This window comes from Phaethon aethereus (assembly GCF_964289735.1).
Source record: "Phaethon aethereus genome assembly, chromosome: 20".
NCBI classification, from domain to species: domain Eukaryota; kingdom Metazoa; phylum Chordata; class Aves; order Phaethontiformes; family Phaethontidae; genus Phaethon; species Phaethon aethereus.
In genome coordinates, this window is record NC_138596.1 from 7,806,696 (window position 1) to 7,834,028 (window position 27,333).

At 55.1% G+C, this 27,333-nt stretch overlaps 1 protein-coding gene across 1 annotated transcript in view; it reads left to right on the forward strand.

The window, feature by feature from the left end:
- NTNG2 (netrin G2) overlaps positions 1-27,333 on the forward strand; it is a gene marked incomplete at both ends in the record, with an annotated part of 47,466 nt that overhangs the window by 19,042 nt on the left and 1,091 nt on the right. Inside the window, 9 exons of the mRNA XM_082008798.1 lie at positions 1,991-2,634; positions 13,424-13,596; positions 15,384-15,410; positions 17,363-17,458; positions 20,160-20,228; positions 23,408-23,482; positions 24,800-24,865; positions 25,368-25,442; positions 27,131-27,298. Coding sequence (XP_081864924.1) covers positions 1,991-2,634; positions 13,424-13,596; positions 15,384-15,410; positions 17,363-17,458; positions 20,160-20,228; positions 23,408-23,482; positions 24,800-24,865; positions 25,368-25,442; positions 27,131-27,298 — 1,393 coding nt within the window. The remainder of the gene's footprint in view (positions 1-1,990; positions 2,635-13,423; positions 13,597-15,383; positions 15,411-17,362; positions 17,459-20,159; positions 20,229-23,407; positions 23,483-24,799; positions 24,866-25,367; positions 25,443-27,130; positions 27,299-27,333) is intronic.

The following is a 27,333-nucleotide window of genomic DNA, read 5'->3' on the forward strand; positions in this document are numbered from 1 at the left end:
CGGGGCTCTCCCAGCCCTGGGACACAAGCAGCTTGCGCAGACCCCAGCCCTGCACCTCGCTTGTTTGAGCGCCCGGGTACCAGCGTCGGCTCCCCGTGGGCTGGGGACCAGCAGCACCCCGCACCCCAGCACAGCCCCAGTGCTACAGGAGGTCCCCGGGGCCGGGAAGGAGCACGCTGCTCCCCGCACGCAGAACCTTCCCAGAGGCTCCCGAGCACGCACAAAGCATTCACAAAGCAAACCGCAAAACCCCGTTCGGTCTTACCTTGCAAGTCCACTGTGCTCAGGAGGGCCAGAGGTCACACCCCGGCAGGCTCCTCGCCTCCAGCCATCAGCTCTGAGCGGCTCCAGCTGCTTTATCACCTCCTCCTCTGCCAGGTGCCTCTGCCCCCCTGACGAGGGTCCCGCCGCAGCAGAGCCCGCTGTCCTACTGGTCCCTCTCCCTCCCCGATCATCTGGATTTTGAGTCCGAGAGGGAAGTAAAGCGACAGCAAAGAGATGCTTCGTATGCAAAAAGGGTTTGCAGTGTGTCGCAGAGGTTTTTTTGCGGACGGTACCCACTATAACAGCCCCACGTCATCCCCAAGGCAAGTCTCACCCACACGCTCCTGGAGGCAGGGGCTGCAGGGCAAGAGAGACCCCAGCTTGTAGTGACGAGCTTTAACACACGTAAGCATGAGCAATAAACCCGTTGGCACAGCTATCCCTGATGCCCACCTCCAAAACGTCAACATTTGGTGTGTGACCTTGACGGTATGTCCTAAGTGCAGTTCAGCACACATGGATGCATGCGTGTGTCCCTGCAAAACGCGTGAGCGCTCTCACTTGTGGGCAAAATGGGACGGTTGGACCTTTTCTGCCATTGCCCAGGCCTGCAGGCAACGAATGATGTAGCAGAAGTAGCAGCAGACGTTGTCACCTGGATGGGATGAGCCACCCTTCCCACCGTGGTCCCTGCGGGCGGGCGAGGACCACTGCACCTCCTGCCTGCAGCTGGGGAAGTGCCTGTCCCCGCGGGCAGCGGGGCTGCCAGGCACAGCAACGTAACTCGGGTTGTGCAAAGACGGATGTCAGCTCCCGTTCCCTTCCATTTGCCACAGGCTAAGGGTGCCTGGACAAGCAGCAAGTAGCTGTGAACAGTGTTTAGGCTGTTTAGTGTTTAGGGAGTTTAGTGTTTAGTGTTTAGGGAGTCCCGGGTCCCGTCTAGACACTGGCGGGTGGACACAGAGCTGCCTGCTCCGTTCCCTTCCTGATCCCTTCTCTGTCGGCTCAGCCTCTGGTTAGTTCGGGCAGGTTGAACTGAGGAGTCACCAGCAACGGTCATCACATCGGGCTGAGCGGGTGCACCCCAAGCACACCTGCTCCACACGTCCCCGAGGCCACTGGGAGCAGAAATCTGCTCTCTCCACTACCGCCAGGTCCTGTCCCAGCTCAGAGCTGGGGAATTTGGGTTTCCGTCCTCCAGTCGTGCTCAGAGGCGCTGCGGGGACGGTGTGTCCCCAGCCCATTCAGCATCAGGAGCCGTCAGAGGCATGGATGTGCTTCAGGGATTTCAACCATTCAGTTCTTGCAAGGGAGCAGGGGTGAATGCAGCTTTCCATAGGCTTGTAACTCGGCCAACCTTAAGCAAAGGTTCTCAGAGACCATCTCAGGGAAAGTGCTTTCTATGAAAATTGCCCCCGCGCCAAATTGAACGGCCCTTTCCCGAAGGGCCTTTCAAAGGAAACAGCTCAGCCGTTCTTATAGCGAAGGCAAAGCCATGCATTTCTGTCTTAAATTCGTGCTCAGAAACAGCATCATCCAGAGCCAGGCCCCCGCCACACTCCAGTGCAGCCCAGCAGTTAACATTTGACAAAAGCAAAAGCAGCTACAACCAGGGCCCAGTCATGGTGTGAGCGGGGTCTTGGTGTGAGCTTGGCCGTGCGCTTGCAATGCCCACGCGATGCCCAGGCGTTGCCGCCTTCTCTCGTGACCGTTGTTGTTGTTCCAGGAGAACCCGTACCTGTGCAGCGACGAGTGTGATGCTTCCAACCCAGACCTGGCCCACCCGCCGAAACTCATGTTTGACAGCGAGGACGAAGGGCTGGCCACATACTGGCAGAGCGTGACGTGGCGCCGGTACCCAGAGCCGCTGCTGGCCAACATCACGGTGTCCTGGAACAAGAGCATCGAGCTGACGGATGACATCGTGATAACCTTCGAGTACGGCCGACCCACCATCATGATGCTGGAGAAGTCGCTGGACAACGGGAGGACTTGGCACCCGTACCAGTATTACGCAGATGACTGCATGGAGGCCTTCAGCATGCCAGCACGGAGGGTCCGGGACCTCTCCACCACCAGTGCCAACAGGGTCCTCTGCACAGAGGAGTATTCCCGCTGGGCGGGCTCCAAAAAAGAGAAGACTGTCCGGTTCGAGGTGAGGGATCGCTTTGCCATCTTCGCTGGCCCTGACCTCAAGAACATGGACAACTTGTACACCCGGCTGGAGAGCGCCAAAGGGCTCAAGGACTTCTTCACCGTGACCGACCTGCGGATGAGGCTGCTGAGACCGGCCCTGGGGGGCACCTACGTGCAGAGGGAGAACTTGTACAAGTACTTCTATGCCGTCTCCAACATTGAAGTCACCGGCAGGTAACAGCTGCTGTATTTCTTTGGGCATCTCTTCTCGGAGGGATGAGAAGAGGGTTACTGCTAGAAAAATAAGCCATCAGCGTTTCTGTCGACCTATAAGATTATTGGTGTTTCTCCCTCTAATACCCTCCCTCCCAAGACAGAGCAGCACCGGTAACAAAACAGATGTGTCCTTGCAGGGGACGGCGGGGGCACCTCCGAGGCTGCTGCGGGAGTGCCTGAGGGATGGGCTGTGTCCTCCCGGAGCTGGCGCGGGGGGAGCTGGGACACAGCTTGGATGGACGGTCGGGGTCTGAGTTCCCGCTGAGATACCTCGTCCCCAGCTGTGCAAACGTGGGCAGCCTCTGCCCAAAAATCTCAGGGGTGACCCTAGTGGATCTGGGGGGTGAGGCATGAGGCTCGCCTCACTAAACTCCGGCTCGCTGCCAGTCCAAGTAGGATGGGTTGTCGGGAGTCAGTCCTGCAGCCCCGGAGCAGCCCCGACTCCGGCAGATGAAGTTTGGGGTGAGGGTAACCCCCGACAGATCTGGGGCAGGAGAAGGCAGGAGGGGGTTTGTTTCTCCTGGTTTCTGTTTTTCATTTTTCCGTACAATGCCATATGTTATGTTATGACATCAACCGAAAAAGCAAAGTAAGGTGGAAAAATGCCGAGATGGCTGATTTCCCATCCAGCTTGTGGATTCAGCTTGTGTGAGACTTACAGGCGAGAGGGGAAAAATCTCCCCATCACCCACCCCTCGCTAACAAGAATCACCACAGCGACAGAGGAGCCGTTTGTATCGGCTCCAAACTGTTTGCTTCTGAGACTCGCAAGCAAAAATGTTTTGCAAGTGCCACCAAGGCTGGCTTTGAACGGGCTCCAAGGGGAAGGAAGCTGCAGCGAGGGATGGGAGAGCCCTTTGCTCCCGCGGGGGAGGCAGGAGGCAGCGGTGAGGGCAGCAGCAGGCAGAGGGGCTTGGTCCCTCTCTCGGTGCGGTCATCTGTGTGGGATGAGCAGCCGCGGCTCTCGGCTGATCTGGCGGCACGTCGGCGTGCCCACCGCCGGGATTGCTCGGGGGAGAGCCCTGGGGAGCTCAGGCACACGGGCAGAGGTGCGGGAGGGCATCGCCGCGCACGTCTGCAAGCGCCCGGGTGTCAGTGCAGCGTGCTCTATAAATTTGTGCAGAGACATTTTACACCTGCCCGTAAGCAGCGTTGCCAGGCGTGCTAAATACCCACGGTCCTTGGAACAGCTCAGGGCCGTGCAGCAGGGAGGAGAGGGCTTTTCCGTGGCCAGGGACAAACAAAACTCTGAAATCTGCTTTTTCTGGCCCAAACTCCAAGTCCTGAGCTACAGCAAGACCCAGATTTGCTTTGCTTAGCTCTCCCCAGCTGCCCCCGCTTGCTGGGCTGGTCCCCAGGAGAAAGGGACACTCATCCTGGACAGGGAAGAAGTTGATGCCTGTCCTGGACTGACTCTTCCAGCTCCGATGGGCGCAGGGCAGGGCGGGACGACTGGCTGAGGAGCTGTGGATAAGTGGTGTATGAGGAGGAGAAGCTTCATGTGAATTAACTCTGCTCCTGTGGTTATTCCCATCCAAGCAAGCAGGGTTTTTGCTGGAAAGCAATCTAATTCCAGCTGTAAGCAAAGGCAGTTACAGTGCTGGGACTAAAACCAAACTACATCTTGTGTGTGGCTCAACGAGGGGTGGGTTATCGAGAGGAAGAGAGGAGAAATCGATGTGAGCCTGACAGGAGCGCTGTGCGGGGAAGGGGGTGGCAGGGCGGGCAGGGCTGGGGCTGGACGCACGCTGCCTCTTCCAGGACGTGGGAACGACCACGTTCGAGGAACAGGAGGATAGTGCCTAGATAAAATGGGGGGGGGGGGGGGGGAGTGTTAGGGAGTCACTACAGGGGTCATGGAAATGAGAGGGAAGATGATTATGAAGAAATGAAGGCTCAGAGGCAAAAAGCAGCCGGAAAATCCCACCAGGAGAGCAGAGGAGCTGGTGACGTAGAGAAGTGAGCGGCCCCGGGAGGACAGAGGAGTGGTGCCCAGCCATGGTGCGTGCCATCAGAGGAGCGGTGCGGGGCATTGCCTGTGCCCCTCTACGGCACCAGGGTTTTGGCAGGCAGCTGGCAGTGCCCGCAGGGCGATGAGACACATGGCAGCTCATTTCCAGCTGATGTTCACAGTCAGGGGAAGAGCAAAACGCTTTTGCTGACCGTAAGCCTGGGCGGTTTTTCATGCCGCGGCCTTAGCTGGTGGGTTCAGAGAGGTTTCACCGATTCCCTTGGCCCGTGGGCTCCTGATCCCACATCCAAGCACACCCTGTGCTTCCCCCCTCTGCTTCCCAGCAAGGAAAACCCCTCCCCGCGATCTCACAGAACTTTTGGGAAAAGCAGAAAGAGATGGAGCGAAGGGCATGGGGAGAAGGGGAAGGAGTTCGCTGCCTTCTCCTGTAGGTCAGATGGACAGGAGGGTCAAGAGTTTGTCAGGATCCCCAGAGGGTCTGGTGAATCTGAGGGTCACTGCTCTCTTCCCGGGGGGTGGTGCAATGGGCTGGTGCTTCAGGGCGTCCTGTGGCCGCTCCACCTGCACCTCCTCCCCCCACAGCCTCAGCCAGGTCCACTTCTCCGTTCATGGCTGATAGTTTATTTTTACTCTCTTTCTTCTTGGTATCTTTTTCTTTTTTTTTCTTCTTCCATCCTGTCCCTATTGATCTGCAGAGTAACTGGAGATGCAGAGGAGTCAAGACAGGAATAGACACGATTGGCTTGCGTGCCGGCGTGTGTGCCAGGCAGGGTGGGGAAGGGAAGCGGAAAGACTTTTCCCCGCAGATCTCTATTCACCGCTTACTTTTCTCCTCGGTGCAGCAATGAGTTCGGTCATCTTCTCGGGAATGGGTGAATGAGCTTTTCCTGGCTGCCGGGACTGACGGCCGGCGCGATGAAAGCCGCCGGTTCTCTTTCCATTACACACGTTGTCTCTTTGGAGTAATTTTTTCCCCTTCATAACGTCAGTCACCGCAGTGCTCAGTGGGGCACGCTCCATCACAGAGACATTAATAAGCCATAATTGAAGTTAATGTGCCATGGCCAGGACATGTGGATCCAGTTAGGAGAAATCAGATTGAACAGAAGTGAATCAATTTTAGGCTGATATTAAGATTTCTCTCCCTCGTCCTCCCCTGCCCCAGTGCGCATTGTGTCTGTCTGTCTGTCCTGTCAGCGATGAGCAGTCCCTGGAGCAAGGCAGGAGGAGGAAGCATTACTTATCAGCGAGCATTACTTATCAGGACCAACAAGAAGATGAGGTTTCCAGTTTTGTAACGGCATTTCCTTTCCTCTCTTCACCGATTGCCTTTTGGAGGGTTTCCTTGGCTTCTCTTTTGCTCTCTCAAAAGAATTGAAGGGACAGGCCCTCTGTGCTCCCCTGCTTTGATCCCTGCCTTCTCCTTGTGCAGTTCTCAGTGCCGTGCACAGATCCTCTCCGGGAGGTTTTGCTCTCCACGTGACTTGGAGTGGAGAGTTTGTGCTAGTGGAGCAGAACAAACTCACCCAGCCTGTTATGCTAGTGCCAACAGCCAGGATCAGGCACTCCAGACCTGGAGGATCAAGGCCATTCCCCAAAGCACCTCCTCCAATAAATCGAGCTGGTTAATTGGCAGTGGCGCCCGCATGCAAAGGATGCGTTTTTCTGCATTCTTGGTGACTCTTGAACTGCGGTGATGCTCGATGCTGTGTTGCCGTTAAAGATGAAGCAATTCCTGCTCAGCCTGGTGGCTGCCTCCTGCTTCAGTCCTCCAGGCCAGCGCAATGACGGCAGCTCACTGTGCTTCCCCTCCGGTTGTAGCTCTCAGCTGGAACTGGGGGTGCCAGCGCAAAGTGCGTCCCAGCTGCCCCAGGCTGCTTTGCCCTGCTCGGACATTCCTCTTTCTGGCTCTGTTGGTGAAGCTGTTGGAGAGCCTCCAGCTGATCTTGGCTTCTCCAACAAAGCTGTCTCTAAAAGGGAGGAAAGAAGCAGGTTTGGTCCATGGAACAGTCTCTTGTTGAGGGTCTTAGATTTTGCATAGTGACCGATGCTCCCGCTGAGCGCTTTTCCCTGAGGAGCGGGGTGGGATCTGCCGGCTGCACCACTGCTGCTTTGCAGAAGGGGGACAGGCAGGGACCTGGGGTAGATGATCTGTGAGAGCTTCCCCAGCAGAGCTTGCCCAGCCCCAGTGCCAGAGCATCACCCCCAAAACAGCCACGGGCTCACCCAAACATGCCCCGAGAACTAGCCCAGCGCCCCGGCAGCCCGCAGCCCGCCGCTGCCCATGCTCAGCAGCTTTGGGAAGACCGTGAAAACCGGGGTGAGCACCGCCTGCGCTTGGTCCCGCTCCTTCCCCTGCAGCTCCTGGCAGCCAGACTTCGGGTCCCAGGAGGTAACAGCATCCTCGTGTCAAGGACGGCCAAGTCTGCGCCAACGGTGCGCCACGTTCATCGGCCTGTCCTCGCCTCCGTGCTGGGCAGCCCCCGAGTGCCCGATGGCTGAATTTCCCTGGCATTCCTCCAGGCTGGAATTAGCTTGAGTTCAAGCAAAAATCTTGCTCTTGGTCATATAGTTAAATTAAGTTAATGCGGAGCAACTATTTGCTTGGCTTTGCTTGAGTCTCGTAAAGGTTTTTACTCTCACTGCAGCAAGATGGAGGGGAAACTTGCTGAGCGAGAGTGGGGGGAGTTAGTGAGAAGCCCGGAGAGCTCCTCCTTCCCCCAGACACTCGTGACACTTTGCCAATAGACGGAGACGTATGCCCAAGGTCCTATTACCTGCTCTGGCTTCGGTTTGTGAAGATTTTTATTTCCCCTCCGATTTTGTTGCCGAGTTGCGTCCGGCCCTGAGCGGATAATAGAATTTCATCGATAGACTGAGAAGGTGATGTATGTTAAAGCACTTAATATAAAGAGACTTCTACAGGAGCCCAAATTCAATTTGGCCAATGAACTCAATTGCAGGCATTATTGCATTCCAGGAGAAAGACCAAGAACATTTATACACATTACTCTGCAAATATTTATGTTCATGTATCCGTGTGATGTCCTCTTCACCCTTCCTCCCTTCTGTTGCCCGACCCCCTAATGGGGAAGTTTGGTTTCGTGTTTGCTTTTTAAGACAGCTTTGAATGTAAATAACGTTCCACCAGTCAGCAGGATCTTGACAGCTGGTGAGTGTCAACTTATTTAAAATAAATAGCCTCTCGAATGGGAACAGCCAGCTAGCGTGCTCTCCACTTTGGCATCTTTTAAATTGTCTCCTCATTGTAACCCAAACCTCAAATCATTTCGAAGGGCAGCGAGGAGTGTTCCTCCCTGCCGGGAGGACTCGGCTCTCCCTACCACACAACCAAAAGTGAAAACCCACAAGGAGGAAAAAAAACCGCTCACAGCATGTCCCTCTGACCTAACCCAGGTTGGGGTTTTTTCAGTTTTTTGGCTCTGCAAAAGGCAGTGAAACCCAGAAGCCCCTCTCCCTGGTTCGAGTGGAAAGAAACAACGCGTTAAAATGGCTTTTCCTCCCCCTTCAGCCCCCGGACCGCAGACTCAGGTACACTCCCAGCCCTGCTCCCGGGATGAGTGAGCCGCCATCGCCTTCTTCAGCCCTTTCAGCCCTGCTCTGGTCACTGGCAATAGCAATGTAACTGCTCTCCACAAAGGGACGGTGCTTCTTCTGTGGCCCAGCCATCAGAAGCTATTTTTACTTGCATCCTCACGCACAGATGGGCCAGAAACAATCCAAGCTCAGCGGCCGTTATGCTTTGCCCGAAAGATTTGCTCCCTGCTTTTGCTGAGCTGCCAAAACAGTTGTAAAGGAGCAGGTATAAAGTGGGGAAGTCATGGCCAGGCAGCTGCCGGAGCACGCTGCGAGCAATGGCTGGGGATGACAATAGAGAGATGGAGAAGAGTTATTCATGTTTCCCCGAGAGCCGAGATCAGTTGAAACATCATTTTCCTCAGGGACGGAGAGGAAAGAGCTCCCTTCAAACACATTGTCCCATGAGACTCATTAAAGGCTCATCAATTACAGTGAGAGCAAACAATTCAGGGGAAAGCTATCGCAAGCCTGCCTTTGGACGGCAGTCATTAGCAGCTCCCGCTGTGCGCTGCCGCTGCCCAACGCCAGCTCGGGCGAGCAGAACGGGAGCAGGGGGGCTGCACTGCCACGCCAGTGATGGGGGGGCAAGCAGGAGCCTGGTGGCCCGGGAGCCGGCAGGAGAGGAGCAGGTCTCCGCAGCACCCCTGGGGCCATGCGGCCATGCAGTAGCATTCTCATGGCGAGCAGAGGGTGGAGATGAGTGCGCAGGTTGGACTGGAAGAAGACTCGGAAGGGAGGTGGTGGCCCGCTGTGGTGGCCTTCTGCTGCCCCATGTCCTCACCCAGGCTCTTTTTTAAGGAGCTTGGGGCAAGGCAGGATTGAGAAGTGCATGGGGATGGAGCAGCTCTCTGGATCTGCTCCCAGCAAACGGTTCCTCCAGCCCTACCCAGCACAGCAGCGGGGTCACGGCATCAGGCTTGAGCAAGGGTGCCAGCACCCCAAGGCTGGCTCAGCCCCGCAGGGAGGGAGAGGGATGAAGAGGTGCTCTCTGCCTTTTCCCTGCTCTGCAAAGTGGGGGTACGGACAGAAAAGAGGTTGTAAAACACATAAGGATCCTTGGAAGGAAAGCAAAGGGCTGGGGTGGCTTTTTAAAATTATTTCAGAAGTCATTATTAATGAAAGCTCAGGGACAGGGGCTGCTCTCCTGCTCCCAGCATGGCTCCTGCAGGTTTGCGGCACTCACCCCGCCTGCACTCCCTTTCAGAGCCTGTGCAAAGGCATCTCCTTCCCTCACACATGGGCTTGGCACTGGACGCCTCTCCAGCCGCTCGCTGCTGCAACCTCCAGGATGCTGACTTGGAGAAATGCAGGGACGGCAAACTGTTCTTTATGTCTGGGGGAAAAAAAAAAAAAAAAAGAGAAGAAAAAAAGAAAAGAAAAAAAAAAGGACACTTTCCTGTAAACTTTCCTTGGCGCTCCAAGCTCCGTGATGTTCCCTGGTGGAGGCATTGGCAGCATCAGCCCACACTGCACCACTCCGAGGGAAGGCAGCAGCTGAATGACTTGCGCTAAAATAAACTCATAAATACCCCATAGCGCAAACTGTAACGCGTTGGGCCAACCGTTGCTCCGGCCACTTTTGCCGAGGAACAGTGCGAGCGAGTTTCTGTGCACCTACTAACAGCCCAGCACAGGACTTGGGTGTCCCCGGGCCACGGAGAGTGCCTGTGGGTGCTGCAGCTCCTGCTGGGAAGCACCACGGCTGCATCCTACGTGAGCTCTGAATGCTCACCGAGAAACAGCACCATCCCTCCTAGCCTTGACCCATGAGCTAGAGAGGAGAAATGCTCCCAGCCCTTCCGATCACCTCCAGCACCAAAGAGACCATATTGCAACCGGCGCTTTGCTGGAGCGGCCCCGGGACTGGAGCGGGGCCATCGCTGCCTTCTGCAGGACACAGCGCAGGTGTCTGCCACACGGCTGCTATTTAAGCCTCATTGCTAAGTAGCTCCTAACCTTTCCCTTCATCCTCTCTTTCCTGCGATGGCTGGCCGCCCGAGGAAGATGAGCGGAGGCAAGCAGGACTAGCAGCTCCCACCCAGGGGACCGGGCTAATGTCATTTACTCCAGTCTCCACCAGCTGGATCTTGGCTGGGGAAGGACGTTGTGCGCAGACCGTCGGCGAGCACGCGTCCTTGGGCTGGAGGCCCAGAGGAGGAGGCAGAGAAGCCTGAAGGGGTTAAGCCGAGCCGCCGAGCGCAAGCAGCGAGGAGGCCCGGATGCAGAAACCGTCGCACAAAATGGGGTTGGCAATCGGGGCTGGCCGAAGGCGCTCGGCTGCTCGCTATTAAATAATGCAGCCTGATTGATTGGGCTGAAAAGTGCTGTGTTGCGGGGTCAGCTTGCTGGGGTTATAGTTCTCTGCTTAGATTGATGATCCTCAAAGGTCGAATTCAGAAAGCAATTCCCCGGTAAAATTGATCCTTCGGATAACAGAACTTTTGCACAGTGGCGAAGGGCCGAGCAGAGAGAACTACAAGTGACCCGGACGCAGGCAGGCAGGGTGACCATCGGCCTCTGCTTTCTCCTGTTTAATTTTCCTTGTTTACACCAATTAGGAAGTGAGGGTCTTCTCTGGGAAGAGCAGTGCCCCATCACCCCGACACGCAGCGGCCGGGGGACGCCCATGAGCACCCAGCCTGTGCCCATCCCCGGGCAGGGGAGCGTGTGGGTGCCTTTGCGGGGGCAGGAGGCAGCTGGGGCTGTCCCGGGGGCTGGGGCTCGGCCCCCAGCCCTCCTCGGCAGCAAGCGAGCGGCCTCCCGCACGCATCCGTGCCTTGCTCTCCCGGTGGCAAGCGGTCTGGCTCCTGCCGCTTGGCGGAGGTTTTGGAGCAGGAGGCAAATTAACGGCGAGTGGGTTTCACCCTCCTGCACGGCAGCGGCTTGGAGCTGGCAGAGGCACCCCGAAACGCCTGCAGGGCCCTCGGCAGGGGATACCAGGAACAAGGGTGTGTTATGGCGGAGGGGGTGATGGAGGCTCCCCCAGGCCACCACGGGGACCAGGTGGTGGTCACCCAGGGCTGACGTTCTCACTGCGAGACTGGCGCGGTCAAGGACAGGAGCCAAGTGCCACCCTCCACGTCATGGCAGACTTCAGAGAAAACAAGGAGGATGCCAGGCCCTGCCTTCCTTGAACCCCTGCCCCTGAGGCTCTTAAAACTCCCCCTCGGCTGGATTTTAAGGCTGCACCTTCAAGCTGGCTCCCACCAGCAGTAGGCGGGAGGAGAGCTGCAGCTCCCAGAAACTTGCTCTGATTCAGGCCGGGCCCGGAGTGGCAGCGGTGAGGCTTTGACCTGCTTTAACCCTCTGCCTTGCCTGCTTTCCTCCCGTCTGCTATTTGGAAGCAGGAGAAGGAGGCCATGCTGGGTGGACGCTGAATAATTCAGTCAGGTTCCGCAGCACCCCAGGGCTGGGCATCGTCTCTGCCAAGGGGCTGGGATGGCTCAGCCAAAATCCTTCCTCACCAGAGGCAGAGGGGACACGGAGCGGCTGCAATACAGCATCCCAGGTGTGTAGGTACTGGCCAAAGCCGCTTCCTTCCCCGAGACGCGCAGATTCGTGGCTTGCTCCCAGAGCACTGATGCTGTTAGTGCTTTCAGCCGTGAGGCAGCATCTCCAGCTCTCGCTAACGCACAGATTCCAGTGGAGCACGCCGAGTGTGTCTGCCTCAGCTCCATGGGCCACATTTTCTTTCTTCCTCCCTTTTAGAGACTCTCTAAATATTCTCTCCCCTGCTTGGTCAGAGACAGGGCAGGGTTGTAAGATGGGGAGAGAGACCATTATCCAGCTTATGCTTAGCCTCTGAGCGGGGTTTGCTAGAATTAAGGACAGGAAGGGGGAGAAAAAAAAAAAATCATACATGAGGTCAGCTTATCCAGCCATGCATGAGCAGCACAGCAAAGGCGGCCTCAGCGGGTCAGGCAGGTGGCTGGGGAGCATCTCTGGGGGCTCCAAGGGAGAGGGGGAGAGGCACCAGCAGCTGGTGGGCATGCGCGGCGCTGGCAGCCGGGACGGACCCGGCTCCCGGCTCCCAGCCTAATCCAGGTTGTTTATCCCAGCACGGACAGAGCAGGAGGAGAAACAGGCCATGATTCCTCTATCTTCTCTGCAAGCAGTTTGTTCCCCTCGGTTTTGCATCTCATGTGCAATTAGCCCAGTAAAACGAAGCACTGCCCAGTCAGACTTCTCCACCCGTTCGCATAAGGCACAGCGTCACTGTTTTCTACTGGTTCTGCTTCTGAGAGTGTAAATTATTGCACAAAGCAGTGAAAACCCAGTGGGCTGTGCTAAGGATCCACTTTCTGGAATGAAATGCGAGGTTCTGGTCCCCAAAGTCCCTGTCTGATGGCCTGAGCTCGGGCCCAGGGAGTCAGTAGAGCCACGTGTGAGTTATGGACTCAGCCTCCGTGCTCTGTGCAAGTCACCTCCGGAGTCTGAACAACAGGAATTATTGTGCACGGAGATAATTATTCCCTGCATACTGCACTACAGCTCATTAAAAGTTTGTTAATGTTTGCAAATTGCTGAATAGTGTTTTTCGATGTTGCCTTCTCTGATGAGGCAGGGACTAAAAGGCAGATTCTGATGGTGACTTGTTCTCTGTGTTATTTTGGTCACAGCAGGCTGGGGCTGCGCTGCACGTAGGGAAAAGGTTGTGTTGTGCAACTTCACACCACAGGAGAAAACACTCTTGCCTTTAGCACACTGCGCAGGGATCGAGGGGCTGAGTCCCACCAGCGTTAGCTGTGCTTCTCCATCTAAAGCTCAAGACTGTCCTCTCTGCCTCCAAGTAATCACTCAGATTTCTGAAAAAAATATGTGTGAGTCCTTACTGGAGTCTCAGCTGGAAACGTTGACTTACCATTAAACGATCTGTGCTCCTGCAGTCGGATGGTGGGGGTAAAGTATCTCTCACCTTGGAATGATGAGATCCACCTGGATCCACCTGGATCTCTGCAGATCCACCTTGGGCGAGGACGTGGACATCGTAACCCCAGCACCAGCTACCTGGGGAAAACAGATGAGTTCAGTGAAAAAACCCTGCAGAAAGAACAGGAAAGGGGTAACTGGCCCAGCTTCACCACTACATTTTCACGCGTATGGGCAGCACTACGCCAGGGGCAAGGGGGAGATGCAGTAATACCTGATAGCTCTTCTCCTGTCTTCCTCTTCCAGGTGTAAATGCAACCTCCACGCTAACCTGTGCACCTTCAAAGAGGGCAGCCTTCAGTGCGAGTGCGAGCACAACACCACGGGGCAGGACTGCGGCAAGTGCAAGAAGAACTTTCGCTCCAGGTCGTGGCGAGCGGGATCCTATCTGCCTCTCCCCAACGGGTCCCCCAACGCATGTAAGTAACCTGCAGCGAGCCAGCCCTGGCCGCACTCCCACCTTGGGCTGCACAATGCCTCCAGATGGGAGCGGATTCTCATCTTGTCCTTCTCCATCTCGAATCAATGCAGGATGCTCAGCTTTCGAAAAGGAATCAGGTATTTACCTGGGTCCTGGTACACAGAGAAATGAGAGAGGATCTGGGTGGATGCAAAGGTGATTTGTTGGCTACTGGTAGATGAGTGATGAGTCCAAATGTTGGTAGAGAACAGGAAGGATGACCTTGGGCCAAAATATAAGTCCACGGCCTTGTAGCAATGCAAATTACTGTCCCTTGCAGAAGACACTATTTGGCCACAGTACACCGCTGGCTTTCAAGTAGTCCATGGGCTGAGTGCTGGCACTGCTCAGCTGCGGGAGCGCTGGTTGCTTTCTCGATCCTGTTCTGTGTATGTCGGCGTTTCAGGCAAGCACCGTGAGCTGCGGTCCCTCTGCGCAGCGCCAGTCTCATCCAATTGCCTGCTGGATTAAGGCACTGACAAGCAAAGGCGTGCAGATGAGATGAAAGATGCATACCCACCATCATTCAAGCAGGGGAACTGGGACAAGAAACATCACAGATGGGCCAGTTTCTCCTGGGTTTCTGTCCAGTCCACATTAGCAGACTTCTTTAAATGTCATGGAGCCACAGTAGCCACTCCAGCCTTTCAAGCAGCAGCTTTGAGCATTACCAAAGAGGATCTTTTCCCTTCCTCCCCCCAAATTTTTTGAAAGATTTATGTGCTTTAAGATGATCAAAGCTGAAATTCAGGCTCCGAAGGCCGTGATGGGAATGTTTTGTGTGTGCCAGGGCTGGTAGACGAGCAGGTTCTTTGAAAGGGAGCGAGCTTGTCAGCTCCCACCAAGCGGCTGCATTGCTTCAAAGGAGCCTGGGAGAGTTTCTGGTGTTGACAGGCACAGACATGCTGTTCTCTTTCTTTCCCTCCCCTCCGTTCCTTGTGTCTCTTCCTATTTCTCCTTCTCCTCTGCTCTTTCTTCTCCCATTCATCTCTCTTCCCATCTGTCACTCAGTCTTCTTCCTGCCCCTCCCTCACTGTCTCTCTGTTGCTTCCTCCTCTCCCATCAACATCATCCTCTTCCTCTGCAACAGAGGCATTTCTCTGAAGTCCTCTCCTCTTGGTGGTCTTGCCCCTTCCATCGCTGGTCCCGTGCTTTATGTTCATGCAAAGCTGAGACTTTCCATGGTTCATCCGCTTGTTACAGTAGAGACGACCATGGCCGTTAGTCTCCTGGGTGCCGTAAGCCAGAAGCTGGTCCTTGGATGGCCTTCAACTGGCAGGTTTGAAGCCGGTGGCTTTGCAGTGTCCTGTTGAGCAAATGCTGCAGGGGGAATGGTGTTCAACCCTTCTTGCTCACTGAGAAATGCCCTAGGTGCAACAACCTAGTTCAGACCCTACAGTTTGTACTCAGCAGAGTGAATCTCAAAAGCTGTGCTTGTCCCAAGGCTTTAATGGTAGGTCAAGAAAATGGTTAACAGAAAAACCCATCAGCAAAGACCAAGCTGGTTTTTCTTCCCCAGGTGGAAAGCTTGAGATGCCAAGACCTCAGACAGCCCTGTCTGGTCACCTCTGTGGTTTGACAAAAGCAGCTTTTAAGATGTTGCAGCAAACTGATAAGCCTATGAGCAAGACCCCCGCTAATGAATTGCCGTTCAGTCCCACATCGTGTATCTGTTTGATCTTCTGCTGGTATCAGAGCCGACGGCATCCTGCTTCCAGTGACCGGGCTTCTTCTTGTTTTTTCCAGGTGCAGCTGCAGGCTCAGCCTTTGGCAGTAAGTAAAAACATGACTGAAATGCTGGCATTTAACACCCTGGTGCATGGTCCTTGCAGATGTCACTAGGAAAAAAAAAAATTGTTATTTTCTGTTCATTATCATTTTCCAGGCAATAAGTCTTCCCTAATTGTGCCTCATTTTCTGTCTTGTCAAAGAGTCTTATATTTTCTTCCTTTGACTTCAGTAGCCTCATTTTGCCTCTTCCTCTGGCATGGTTTCCCCCCATGAGGTTCATTAGAATGGCAGCCAGAAAGGAAATAAAAAAAGACTCTTCAAAACCACCGGTGCTCGCTGTGAACTTCCCCCCCCACAGTATTGCAGACTTCTGCTCTGAGAAGGAGCTGGGTTTGAATTATTTGGCGTAGCATCCAGTCCGAGTCACCTTGGGCTGTTGATAAAAAAGCATATATAGTGTGTACATCCGTACGTACACGTGTATGGGTATGAACATATGTCTGTGAAGTGTCAGCAGCAAAGACGGTGGAGCTCAGTGGGGATTTCTATTGAAAGACTGATGGTGTGATAGGAGTCCTTGTTTAACAAAGCTGGAGGTAGTTTGATATCAAAAGCCTTGAGTTTGGGTAAGCAGAAGCTTGGGTTTGAATTTTGTGGCTCGGAATTACCCTCCAGAAGAAACGTGTCAGAGACCTGAATGAATAATGAATTCTTTGGTTTGCAGGCAAGTGGAAAGAATTGGAGGAGAGAAAGTTTCAGTGAAATGCAAATGCAATTAAGAAAAATGCACCTCGTAATTGAAATGTGGAGGATGGTTTTTCTGGGTAAATGAACCATATATAGATTGTACGCAGTTAAACTTAAATGGTTAAAAAATGCAAATAAAAATTCAGTCTCCCTTAAGGAATTTAGGATTTTAAATAGTTAAATGTTTTAACAGTCCAAAATATTCTTTGCTTTGCTGGTCAAAGCCATTTTGGTAACTCTTTTTTTTTTCCCTCTTAACAAAGCTTGGCATTCTCAGTGCCAAAACCTTTGTTTTATTGGAAAATGTTTCCCATCCCATTTTTCGGCTAGGGAGAAGCTGGGGCGGGGGGGCTGGGAGCGATATCCAGGAGGTGGACAGGAGGGATTTGTGTCCAAGGCCAGTTAAGGAGAGATTATTTAGCCTGCATGGGAGACTAGAAGTGACCTAAATTAAGTATTTAAACTAGCTCAGGGCTATTATGAAATTAAGTGTGATAATCTGCATGGAGCGGTGGGACAAACAAGGACAGGAGGGCAGCAGGTGTAAGTTAAGAAGGAATTTGTGTTGCAGCATTATTTTAGTTCAGGCTGTTGTGGCGAGCACGGTGGGGTGGGCGCCGCAGCCGGGACGGCTCCCGCTCGGCTCCGCAGGGCTTGCTGACCTTAAGCCATCGATTAATTTGCCGCGCTGAATGAAGGGTGCCAGTGGAAATGAATACGTGCCAATGGTACGGGTGGGATTTGACGGTGCCGGGGAGTTCGCTGCCTGGGGGCTGGCAGGGGGGAGCGGTGCCGCTGACGGGGCCGGGGCAGGCAGGGCTCTGCCCGTTGGCATGTAGACATCACGCCGCGGAAGCCCACCTCCCGGCGGGGCTGGCCGGGGGCTCCGCTGCGCCTCCCGCCCGCTCCTTGCCCCTTCTCTGCCCAGGAGTGCTTTCGTTTCTCCCTTTCAGCTTAATTGGCGATTAGTTTATGGTGGAACTGTAAGTATTTAAGCCAATATCTGCACCAACAGAGTAAGCTGATACAACCGCAGCCTCCGGCCCTTGCACGCGCGCGCTCGCTGCATCCGGCGTCATCGAGCCGCCATCGCCTTAATCCTCTCGGTGCCCCAGTTGTAACCGCACTGAGATATTGGTCACCAGTTCAGCCCCAGCAGCAGCAGCCTCACGGGCGTGTGGGCTGGCGAGGAAACCCTCCGTTCCCCCCGCAGTAAGTGCCTCCTGCCTCTTCTCTTTGCTTGCTAGCGTATGAGCGACCGCAGCGTGTTACCACCGCAAAAACGACCACCACCACAACCACCACCACCAGCACCCCCCGACCTGCCACCGCCACCCAGCCAGGTGGGTGCCACGCTCCCTGCCTTGCTCGGAGGGCCAGGACTCCCCTGCCAGGCTCCTCTTCTCAGCTGCTTCCCATCCCAGCTCCTCCGGTGGCGGCGGCCCTGGCTGTCTGCTCTGTAGGATGATAAAGGGACATGGATAAAAATCACCCCGGCTCGGTTCACGTTCCCCAGCCTCTGGGCAGTCCTGCTTTGCCGTTCTCACTATTCAATCCAAGGGCACTGTGACCTGTGTGACGCAGGCCAGGAGCAAGCGTTATGGTCCCCGTAAGCGGGGAGCCAGCCACAACGGGTCCACCTCAAAGCCAGGAGACAACGACGCCATGGGTTGACGTCCTCCCTCACCAGCTGATCTCACTCTGCTGTCACTCTCTTATCATCAGAGCAGCAAGAAGTGAAGCCAGGACTGGATGAGGGGGAAGCAACGCTCTCCCTTTTTTTCTCTCAATTCTCTTTTTTTAAAAAGAAAAGGTTTTCAAAACCCATCCCTCCTAGAGCCACTTACTTGGCAACATCGTCCTGCACTGAGCTGGCACGGCTGCACGAGATGCCCTCTTACAGCTCCATCGCAAGGCAGGGCAGGAAAGCAACGAAGGCTTTAACCGTCCCACCGTAAAACTAAACCACGTATTGGTCCCGCCTGGCTGGAGGGAGAGGGGAATTGTACCCCGTCCTGCTCTATCCCCAGCCTCCACGTGCGATCCCAGAGCAGGCAGGAGAGTTGCCCCCGCTGTACTTGCTGAGTGCTGCTCCCAGAGCGTGATGGGGAAGGCTGGGTGCTGCTCTGCCGCACCGGCCGCTCGCTCGGACACGAACCTTCTCCGTGAGGGCTGCTGCCTCGGCGCGCGAGCGGCCACGTGCTGCCGGACTCGGAGCAGCCCGCAGGCTGTGCTAAGCCGTGTGAGGGACGGGCCGTGGGGTCAAGGGGGAAGCTGGCTCCGTCCCTGCTGGCTCTCCCAGTCCTGCACCAAGCCCCCGTGGCCGGGCGCAGGGACGTAACGCAGGCTGGCTGCACCTTCGAGGGCAGCTTCCCTAGGGCAGAGCCCGTTCCCTGGGCAGCCGCTGCACAAGCAGCCAAGGAGCGTGTGGGGCTGGAGCTCACACACATGCCAGAAATGCCCTTTCCTAATTTCTAGAATCACCCCACGGAGAAAAACTTTTGTCCTTTTTCTGAGGGTTCCTCCTTCCCCCCCGCCCCGTCAACAAGGAGACTGTGTTTGCACTTGTCTTTTGGAAATAAGCAGATAAAACTTAACAGTAGGACATTTTTTTTAAGCTTCTCATGGGGGAATTAGACACGCATTCTTCCCCTTGCCACGCTTTCTGGGCCTGATATTTCCCAGGAGGACATTTTACACCCACAGTATGTTAGTAACAGTCTGTCTGGGGGAGCTGCCAGAAGCCAGTCAAAGGAATGAGGAAACTTGATTGCATGTTTATGCAAATATAGATATATTCGTGGAAGTACCCTGCTCGAGTAGTTCATCAGGAAGCCGAGGGTTTAGCTCCAGCTTCCTTGGAGTTGGAGTGACCCTGGGCAAAAGAGTGCAAGTCTCTGGTCTGTTAAGAAGTGCTTCTTGCCCAGGTCCATGTTGTACATGTGCGGGAGGAGGTTCATCCACCACCCCTGCCCAGAGCCCCCGCAGTGACGGGATCACATCTACGTCTGCACTATGCGCTTGGGGGCATTTGATTTTCATCCATGTTCACCTGTAGCAACATTTAAGGTCTATTTTTTTGCAAGCGCTGTGTACGTGCAGATGGTGTGTTTAGTGTCTATCTTGTGTATGACTTGCAGTGCTCTGCCTCGCTTGTGTCGCACATCTGGGGCGGGCAGGACAGCATCTCGGTGGGGTGGGGGGTAGTGTCTCCTGCCAAACTGTTCTGAGGGACCTGGGAGACGTCGTGCACCTCGGGGTTTATTCCTTCTCCAAAACCTGCTTCCTGGGCAGAGGAAGTGTTTTCAAAATGCTTTCATTAACTGATGGCAAAGGACAAAATAAATAAATAAATCGCAGTCCAGCTGCCACATCTCTGGCTTGCTACGGTCAGGCCTGAGCTCTGAGCTCCTTACCCCCATCCAGACCCCCACCCACGTTCCTGCACAGCCAGGTCCCACCCCAGAACGGTGTGCCCAGGGATGGAGACAGTCCCTGGAGGGGCTGCCCCAAATAAGAAGGTAGTCAGGGCCACCCAGCGCTCAAGGACCTGCTCTCTGGCCTGGGCAGCATGCTGGGTTTGATCCCGAAGGTCCATTGCGTGCCTTTGACCAGCAACAGGGAATCAAGGCACAGCCCAATTCTGATCTGCTTTAGACCAGAGACGCTCCTCCCCCTCCAGTCCTGCACAAAGTACTTCTTTAAATACCATGATATCCCAAAGGGGCTGTGCACCTAACTCGCTTGGACCTCAGGGGAAACACCTTGTTAAAGAGATGACCCTTCAAGCTCCTGGTAAGACGCCTCTTTGTGGGAGACGCAGTAACCCCAAGCTGGCTCAGAGTCCCACGGTGGGATACTCTGTCGTTACCTCCCTTCTGAATTTTAGAAGCATTAAACAAATCCTTCCTTGCTTTAACAGCCAGCTCAGCCAGCCAGGCACTAAAAAAAGTCCTGTTAGGGCCCTGCCCCATCCCTGTGCTGTTTCACTCTCTAATTTACACACTGTCTTCTGCCCTCTGAATTTCTGCTTCCCACCATAAGCAAGCATCATCAGACCAGCCTCTGAGTTCGCAGCCTCTGTGCCCGTGAGAGAAACACAGAAAAAAACAGGTATTTAAAGCCAGACCGATGTTTTTTTCCCCTTCTCCTTCATGCCTCCGCACATTAGTGGGTAGCAGCAAGGCAGAAAGCAACGTAGCACGTAGGCTAGAGGAGTAGATTAGACTGGAGCTGTCTCTGGGTTGCATGGATCTGGTAGACATCTGCTTCCTTTGGCTGCTCGTGGTGTTTTTTGTGGTCAAGGTGGAGCTGTGGTCATGTTCATAAGACGCTTTTGTGCTTGGTCGCCTGTGGTGAGAGGGGGGAGAAGAATGAGTTTATGGGCACGGTCTGTGATCTGAAGGCAGTTGAGGCTGCCAAATGGGTAGAAGGGAGGGAAATCACGGAGTTACCCTAAGGAGGATGAATTAAGTGCTATTCTCATTTACCTTCTGCAGTTCTGTTATTTCAAAACCTTCCTTGAAGCCTGTCAAATTCTTCCTTGCCATTTGTTACATTTTTCCCATGTTCAAAATAAGCAAAAAAAGCTTCCCCCCCCCCCCAGCTTCCATTCCCCTCACCCTGGTTTGTAGCAGTTTCAGCAGTGCCAGTTCACTTCTGGGAAAAACAAAACCAACCTGAGCCCTGCTGAATGTTTAAGAGCTCCTGCAGAAAGAGAGCACCAAAAGCCTGGCTTTGTGTAGGTCCTGCAGAAACAGGACCCCATATTTATGTTTGGAGAAGGACTTTTGCAGGTTCCTTCCACACTCCTGTGCTGTTTCCCCTGATGCGTTTTGCTGTAAAGCATGACTTCTTGGGTCAATTTATTCTACTTCCCCAGAAGTCCACCAAGACCAGCGCTTTTCATCGGGGCTGACACAAGCCCCCGAGATAAGAGCTGCCCCGTATTTCCCATTTGTATGGGCTGAGTCTAGGGGAGAAACATGTCTCTTCCCCCTCCTGAAATGTAACGCTGTCCATTAATGTCCCAGAGCTACAAGGGAAAGGTTCTCAGGATAATGAGCATTAATAATTTTCCTGGCTCTGTAAATGCAATTGAGTGGAGGTGTATGTGAATGACTAAAAAGCAAAATGCCTTCAGGGCTGTTTTTTATTGTGACTCTAATTAAACCCTTGCCAATTTGCACGGGGCTTTTTTCATATTCTCTTTAACACTGTATTAATATCAATTAGTTTCCACTTTCCAGCTGAAAAGGACAATGTCTATCACTGTCTCTTAGAGCTTGTCATTAAAAAAAAAACCTTTTTTTTTCCCCCCTCCTTTTTGGTCTGCATTGTTTATCATCCCCTTGACGAGGCTGGGAAATCACATTTCTCTCCTACTCGGGTTTGTCCTTTGAAACTTGGCAAGGATGGAGAGATTTTTTTTTTCCCCCCTCCTCCTCCTTATGTTACCCAACTGGAGCTTGAAATTAATAATATGACTTTTAAAATTTTATTCCTTGGTTTGTTTTCTAGCAAACCTGAAGATTGTTCCCAATATTGAGGAGACTGGGAGGGGTATGGAGCCAGTGGGGGTGAGGGAGCGCAGGGAAATCAAACAAGGGATCTATAAATTTCTTGCTGGTTTAATTTATCTGCAGCGTCTTACAAATTCTTTAAACTGGGATTTCCAAGGCAAGAGCAGAGCCTGAAGGAGGGCCTAGAAGTCTGGCTTAGAAACCGGGACTTTGTGTCTCCCTCATAAGACACCTGTGCTACTTCTCAGTCCCACTATTTCAAAGTAAAGCTCCGCAGAGCAGAGGGCTGCGGGTCATTCCCTGAGGTCCTTACGCAAACACACGAGCAAAACGCTGTGCGTTCAGCGGGGCTGAGAACGGGCAGCTCAGCGCACCGCCGCCCTCCTGCCCTTCGCATCGCAAGGGCTGCCCGGCCCCTCCCGTGCCCGAGGACGCGCCAGCTCCCATTCAACACCCGCAGCGGCGCTTGCATTGAGCGGGGCGTGAGAACCTGTGCGGCACAGGGTTGGGTTGGTTTTGTCCTCCGAAGCTGCGGCCCTCCATCAGGGCGGCGCGGAGCTCCCCGCCGGCTGCCGGCTCCCCCGGTAACGCGGCTTTTCCCCTTTCATCCCTGCAAGGCTACACCAGCTTGTCGGCGGCTGCCCCGCTGCAAGTGGGCTCTCCCCCGGCCAAGGCTGGCCCAGGAGCAGAAGGTAGGAGACGCGAGGCTGAGCTGGGTACCGGCTCCCAGCGCTCGGCCAACGCTTTAGTTCCTAGTTCCGCATCTCTGGTTTCCATGCACCTCTCCTCCTCCCGCCTGGGGAGCGGCTCGGCATTTGTCTCTGGGAATCTGGTGAGGCTGGACTGAGCCTCGGGGGCCGGTCGCATACCTGAGAGATGAGGACGGTAAGTGGCAGACGAGATTGTTCGCAGCTTGCTGCTGGGGTGAGCGGAGAGGATCATGGAAATCCTGTTGTCTCCCGAGACCCGAGTCTGTTTGTAGAGCAGAATAACTTCGTAAATAGATAGGCCTGTGTCATTTATAGCATAGATGCCTTCTTGTGTATTTTCTTGCTTCAGGTCTCCTGTGTGACTGCCTAAGGCGAGCTGCTCCTGGTGGGAACCTTGGCAGGCTTCATGCTGGCTGTTGAGGCTGAAGTTTCTCCTTCTCGGGGTTCCCACCAGCACACGTGCTTCAGCAGATGCCCGTTGGTGCTCAGCTCCCACTTCCCATCCCAGATGCCTGTAGCTCGCTCCAGCCATAGACATTAGCGTGCCTTCCAGTGCAGAACACAACAACTGTTGAAGCTGGGCCCAGGACACAAGCCAGTGTTTGGAGATACTCAACTTGGGGGCAAAAAGTGCTCTCGGAGAGGGACAAAACTGTATTTGATACAGTAACAAGGGATAGGCCTACACCATGGGCATCAACGCCAGGTGATGCTGACAGTCTGTGTGGAACAAGCAGGGCTTCTGAGTCTTGACAGTGGTCTGCAGACTTAGCTGCTCTCCATGCTTGGGCGGTGTAATGACCACGTGCCAACACTCACCCATCCAGCAGCTCCCACACCCTCCCCTTAGGGGTATTTTTCTGTCTTTTTTCACACTTAAAGACTCTAATTTCCAGGAGACTTTGTCTCTCATTCCTGCTTCAACACATGCCCAACTAGATATGGCTCCACCAGCCCACCCTAGGTACCTGCCTAGAGCTTCCAGTGTCCCTTTGCCACCTTTTTAAGCAAAAAAGAATAGGATCTGCATTAAATCTGTTCTCTCTAATGCCACCGTCAGCTGTTCAGAGCCCACCAAACACAGCAGCAGTCGGACCCAAGCTGAAGCCACCAGACCCTCCCGAGAACATTCGAGGTAAGACCATACCCATCCCCAAGGACAGGGCAGGACAGGTTTCTCCCTCAGTACCCATAGGCCAGGACAACCCACCCGTCCTCAGCATGTACCACCATCATATAGTCTGTTCTCCTACGCAGAGGGTCCACCTTAGCTCAGTTCTAGCTTATCAACCCCCATGGAGATCTTTTGGGAGACCTGTTTGGGAATGGGATGGCTGCAGGACTGTCCCTGGGCCCCAGGAGAGCCCGTGGGCACCTCAGCTGCTTTGGGAAGGGATTTCTTGCCACAGAGTGAGGGGCACACACCTTCACCTGGCCAAGATTAAATGAGCCAGATTAACTGGGCTGATGGGCTGCGACGGCCCAAGAGGGCCAAGCCTCATTAGTGGATCACCCTGCTCCCAACACTCCATGGAGCCTCCTCACGGCCATGGCCCCCTCCTCATGAGGATTGAGTACAACCACAGGGACTTCTCTGCAGGGATATGTTCCCCAGGGCCACCTACAGCACCCGCTGCGGAGATATGGGGCTTCGGGCACCCTAGGGACTGCTCCTTCCCCTCTGGGCTGCCCCACTTCCCTCGTGGCAGGGACAGCAGGCTGTGCAGCCCCGACACTGTGCTGCCAAGCACCCATGAGGAGAGGCCACCATGTTCCCTGCTCAGCCATTATGCCAGGGGTTGGAGGGAGCCGTGGTAGCAGAGCAAGGCCGGGGCACCGTGGTGTCCTGTCACGGCCATGGAGTCTGGAGACGCCGTGTTGGTGGAGGAGGGTCTGGACACTGCGCCAGCCCACCAGGGGAAGCCATGGAGGCCTGAGGAGGCCCCGATGCACAGCAGCCTCACAGATGGCATCAGAGGCAGGAGTGGGCCCGCTCTGACCATGGCTGAGCCCTGGGGATGGGGAGCACGGCCACCTCCTGCCATCGCTGTCACTGCGGGGACGTGACTGGCGCTGGTGGGGCGCGGCCGCAATGCCCACCCAGCGCCTCAGCACTGTGCAAGGGCTGGCACGCCCCAAAAACCGGTGGGACCCATTCCTAAACATCCTGTGGGATCTCAGCACGGCTCAACCTTGCCCCTTACTGGGGTTACCAAAATCCACCAAGCAGCAAACCCCATCAGCTTGATTTGGGAGCAGTGGCCTCCACCCCCAGCGCCCTGGTCATTCGGTGCAGCACGGGGGTCTGGCTGGCCACACACCCCCAAGGAAGCACCGTCCCAGCCGGGGCGGCCCCTTACCCTGATGAATTATCCCAGCCCAGCCACGCTGGGCTGGCCTGGGAGCCCTCTCCCCACCACAGCACTCAGATATGTTTTATCGTCTTGCGTAGCGGCTCCGAAGAGCAAAGCAGGGCGCACAGCACACTCTGCAGGCAAGAGGCACGGGAAGAAGCCAGGTACGTGCTGGCAGGGACGAGCTGGGCTGGAGCTCTGCAGGACCCAGTAGCAAGCCCTGCCAGATACCACCTCTGTGGCATTTGTCCTCCTCCCTGTACTCCTAGCAGCTTTTTGGGTACCAGTTGGCATGACCTCCAACAAACTGAGGCCATGGCCGGTAGATTTTTTTTTTTTTTAAGCTCTTTAGACTTGTAGATATTTATCCTGAATGACCCAATTCACACCACTGAACGTGCGTAAAGGGAGGGATGCGCGAGTAGCTCCCAGCTCCACGCATTGCGATAGCGCAGTGCATGGAGTTTTTCGTGCATCAGAGTCTGACAAGGGGGGAAGAGGAGAAATTTGGCAGCTACCAGCTGTCTGGTGCCGAAATAGATGCCGGCGCTGCCAGAGCGGTGTTCTTGGCTCGGCATTGTTCTCCCAGCAGAGCTGCTCGTGGCAGGGTAGGACGTGGAGCGGTGCAAAGCGGTGAGAAAAAGCATGTCTCTGATTTTTCTTAAGCATCCTCAAAGAGCTCAAAACTCATCCGGATCAAACCGGGCTCAGGCCCAGTGGCTCCTGTTGAGACGTATAAAGGTAAGAGGAGGGAGCGCGATGCTCCAGGGCTCCTAGTCTTCGCCCAGGTGACGGGTCCAGCAGCCTCCGGCACGGAGAGGGCAGGGAGGGTTTGCCTATCCAAGACATGGTTAGCTGTATGTAGGAGTGCATCCCTAGGCTGAAACAACGCTCGGGAATTGCGGCAGCCAGAAGTATTTGAGCTGAAATGCTTTGGGTATTGGTCGAACAGGGAGAAGCTGTTTCACAGAGGGTCAAGATTAAAACAACTCCCAGCTCCTCCACAGGCAGCTGTGAACCATGGGGAAACCTCTGCCCTGCTCCATCTTCCCCGGTCATCATTTCATTGACACAAGTCTCGTCCTCCAGTCGCATGTGCATGCCAGCCTTCATCCTTCCCTCCCATCCCTCTGCCATCCTTCCTTCAACATTTAATGCTAGAGCTTGGACCAAAAGCCCAGCTCTGAGCCCCCCTCCTCTCCGAAGGCTGGGGAAGCTCAGGCCTGGCTGACACTGTCTCTGCTCACGTTATCCCCATACTGGCCGGGACACCTCCTGACCAGGCCAGTGGGGCCACAAGGCAACTACGGTACAACGCAGGAGGAGAGCTGGTACTTTTAAACTCCCGGAAGGATCCAGCGTCCTGACTCTTAACACTGCATGGTAGTCACCGTCCCAAGTCACGGTAATAAAAAGCAAACACAAGGAGCGAGTAACCACATTCCTCTGGCTACAAATTAAACCTAGCTGGTTGTTTTCTAACAGGCACCTAGAGCTGAGAGAGGTCAGCCCTCGGGACGGGAGCAGTGCTTGGCCAAGCGATGGTGGCATCTCCCACCCCACCAGCAGCCTTTGCAGGCATCCCTGTGCCAGGCAGCCCTGGTTCAAACCCTCACACACTTGTCCACCATCTTTTGAAGGGCCCCACACAAGCCACGCTTCCTTGTGTAGACTCATTTTAAGTGTTTAACCTGAGAGTAACCATACTTCACATCCAGCATTGATTCGGGAGCTATGACAGCAAGGGGGATGCAGGGAAGGGACTCAGAGGGGAGAAAGCCAGAGAGGCAGCGAGGTTTTACCTGGGAACGCAGCAGCTTCAGCTCCATTTCAGCCTCGTCCAGGGCCTCCCCATCGCTGGAGGCAGCGAGCGCTGCTGCACCCCTGCCAGCCCCGTCCCGCGGCCAGTCCTCTCCTTGCCGCAGCGAGGCAGAGCGCAGCCTTCGGCAAAGCCTTCGCCGGGGCTCTGCGCCCCAGCCCAGCTCCCTTGCAGGTCCCACAGCCCCACCGGAGCCAAACCCAGGCACCAAGGTGGGCTCTGCTCATTAAGAAGGCAGCTCTTTAATTAACGCCTGACTCCCCTCCACAGCCCACTGCCTGCTCCCATGATTAAGCATTTCCTTAAGGAGATTGTGACCTGGGACGGCCGGGGGCTGGCACCAGCTTGCCCTCACCCCCAAGGGACAGACCCCCGACCCCGCTCTGCTCTCTGAGCAGCGTCTTCCAGCCCGATCCCCCCGTGGCAGCGAAGCAAGGGCAGCCGCTGTGCGCAGCCATCCCGCCCAGCCCGCCCCAGCCCTGCGTCGGCAGCGGCCGTGGCCTTTCGCCAGAGCAGGAGCCTCCTCCAAAGCCTCGTGGCTCCTCGCCTCCGCCCGGCGCGAGGGAGGATGCTCCCGGCCCCGCTCCCAGCTCTCTCCTCCTTTCCGCAGACTGCGAGTGCTACGGCCACTCCAACCGCTGCAGCTACATCGATTTCCTGAACGTGGTGACCTGCGTGAGCTGCAAGCACAACACGAGGGGCCAGCACTGCCAGCACTGCCGCCTGGGCTTCTACCGCAACAGCTCGGCGGAGCTGGATGACGAGAATGTATGCATAGGTGAGCGCTCCAGCGGTCTCGGTCAGCGGCACCGG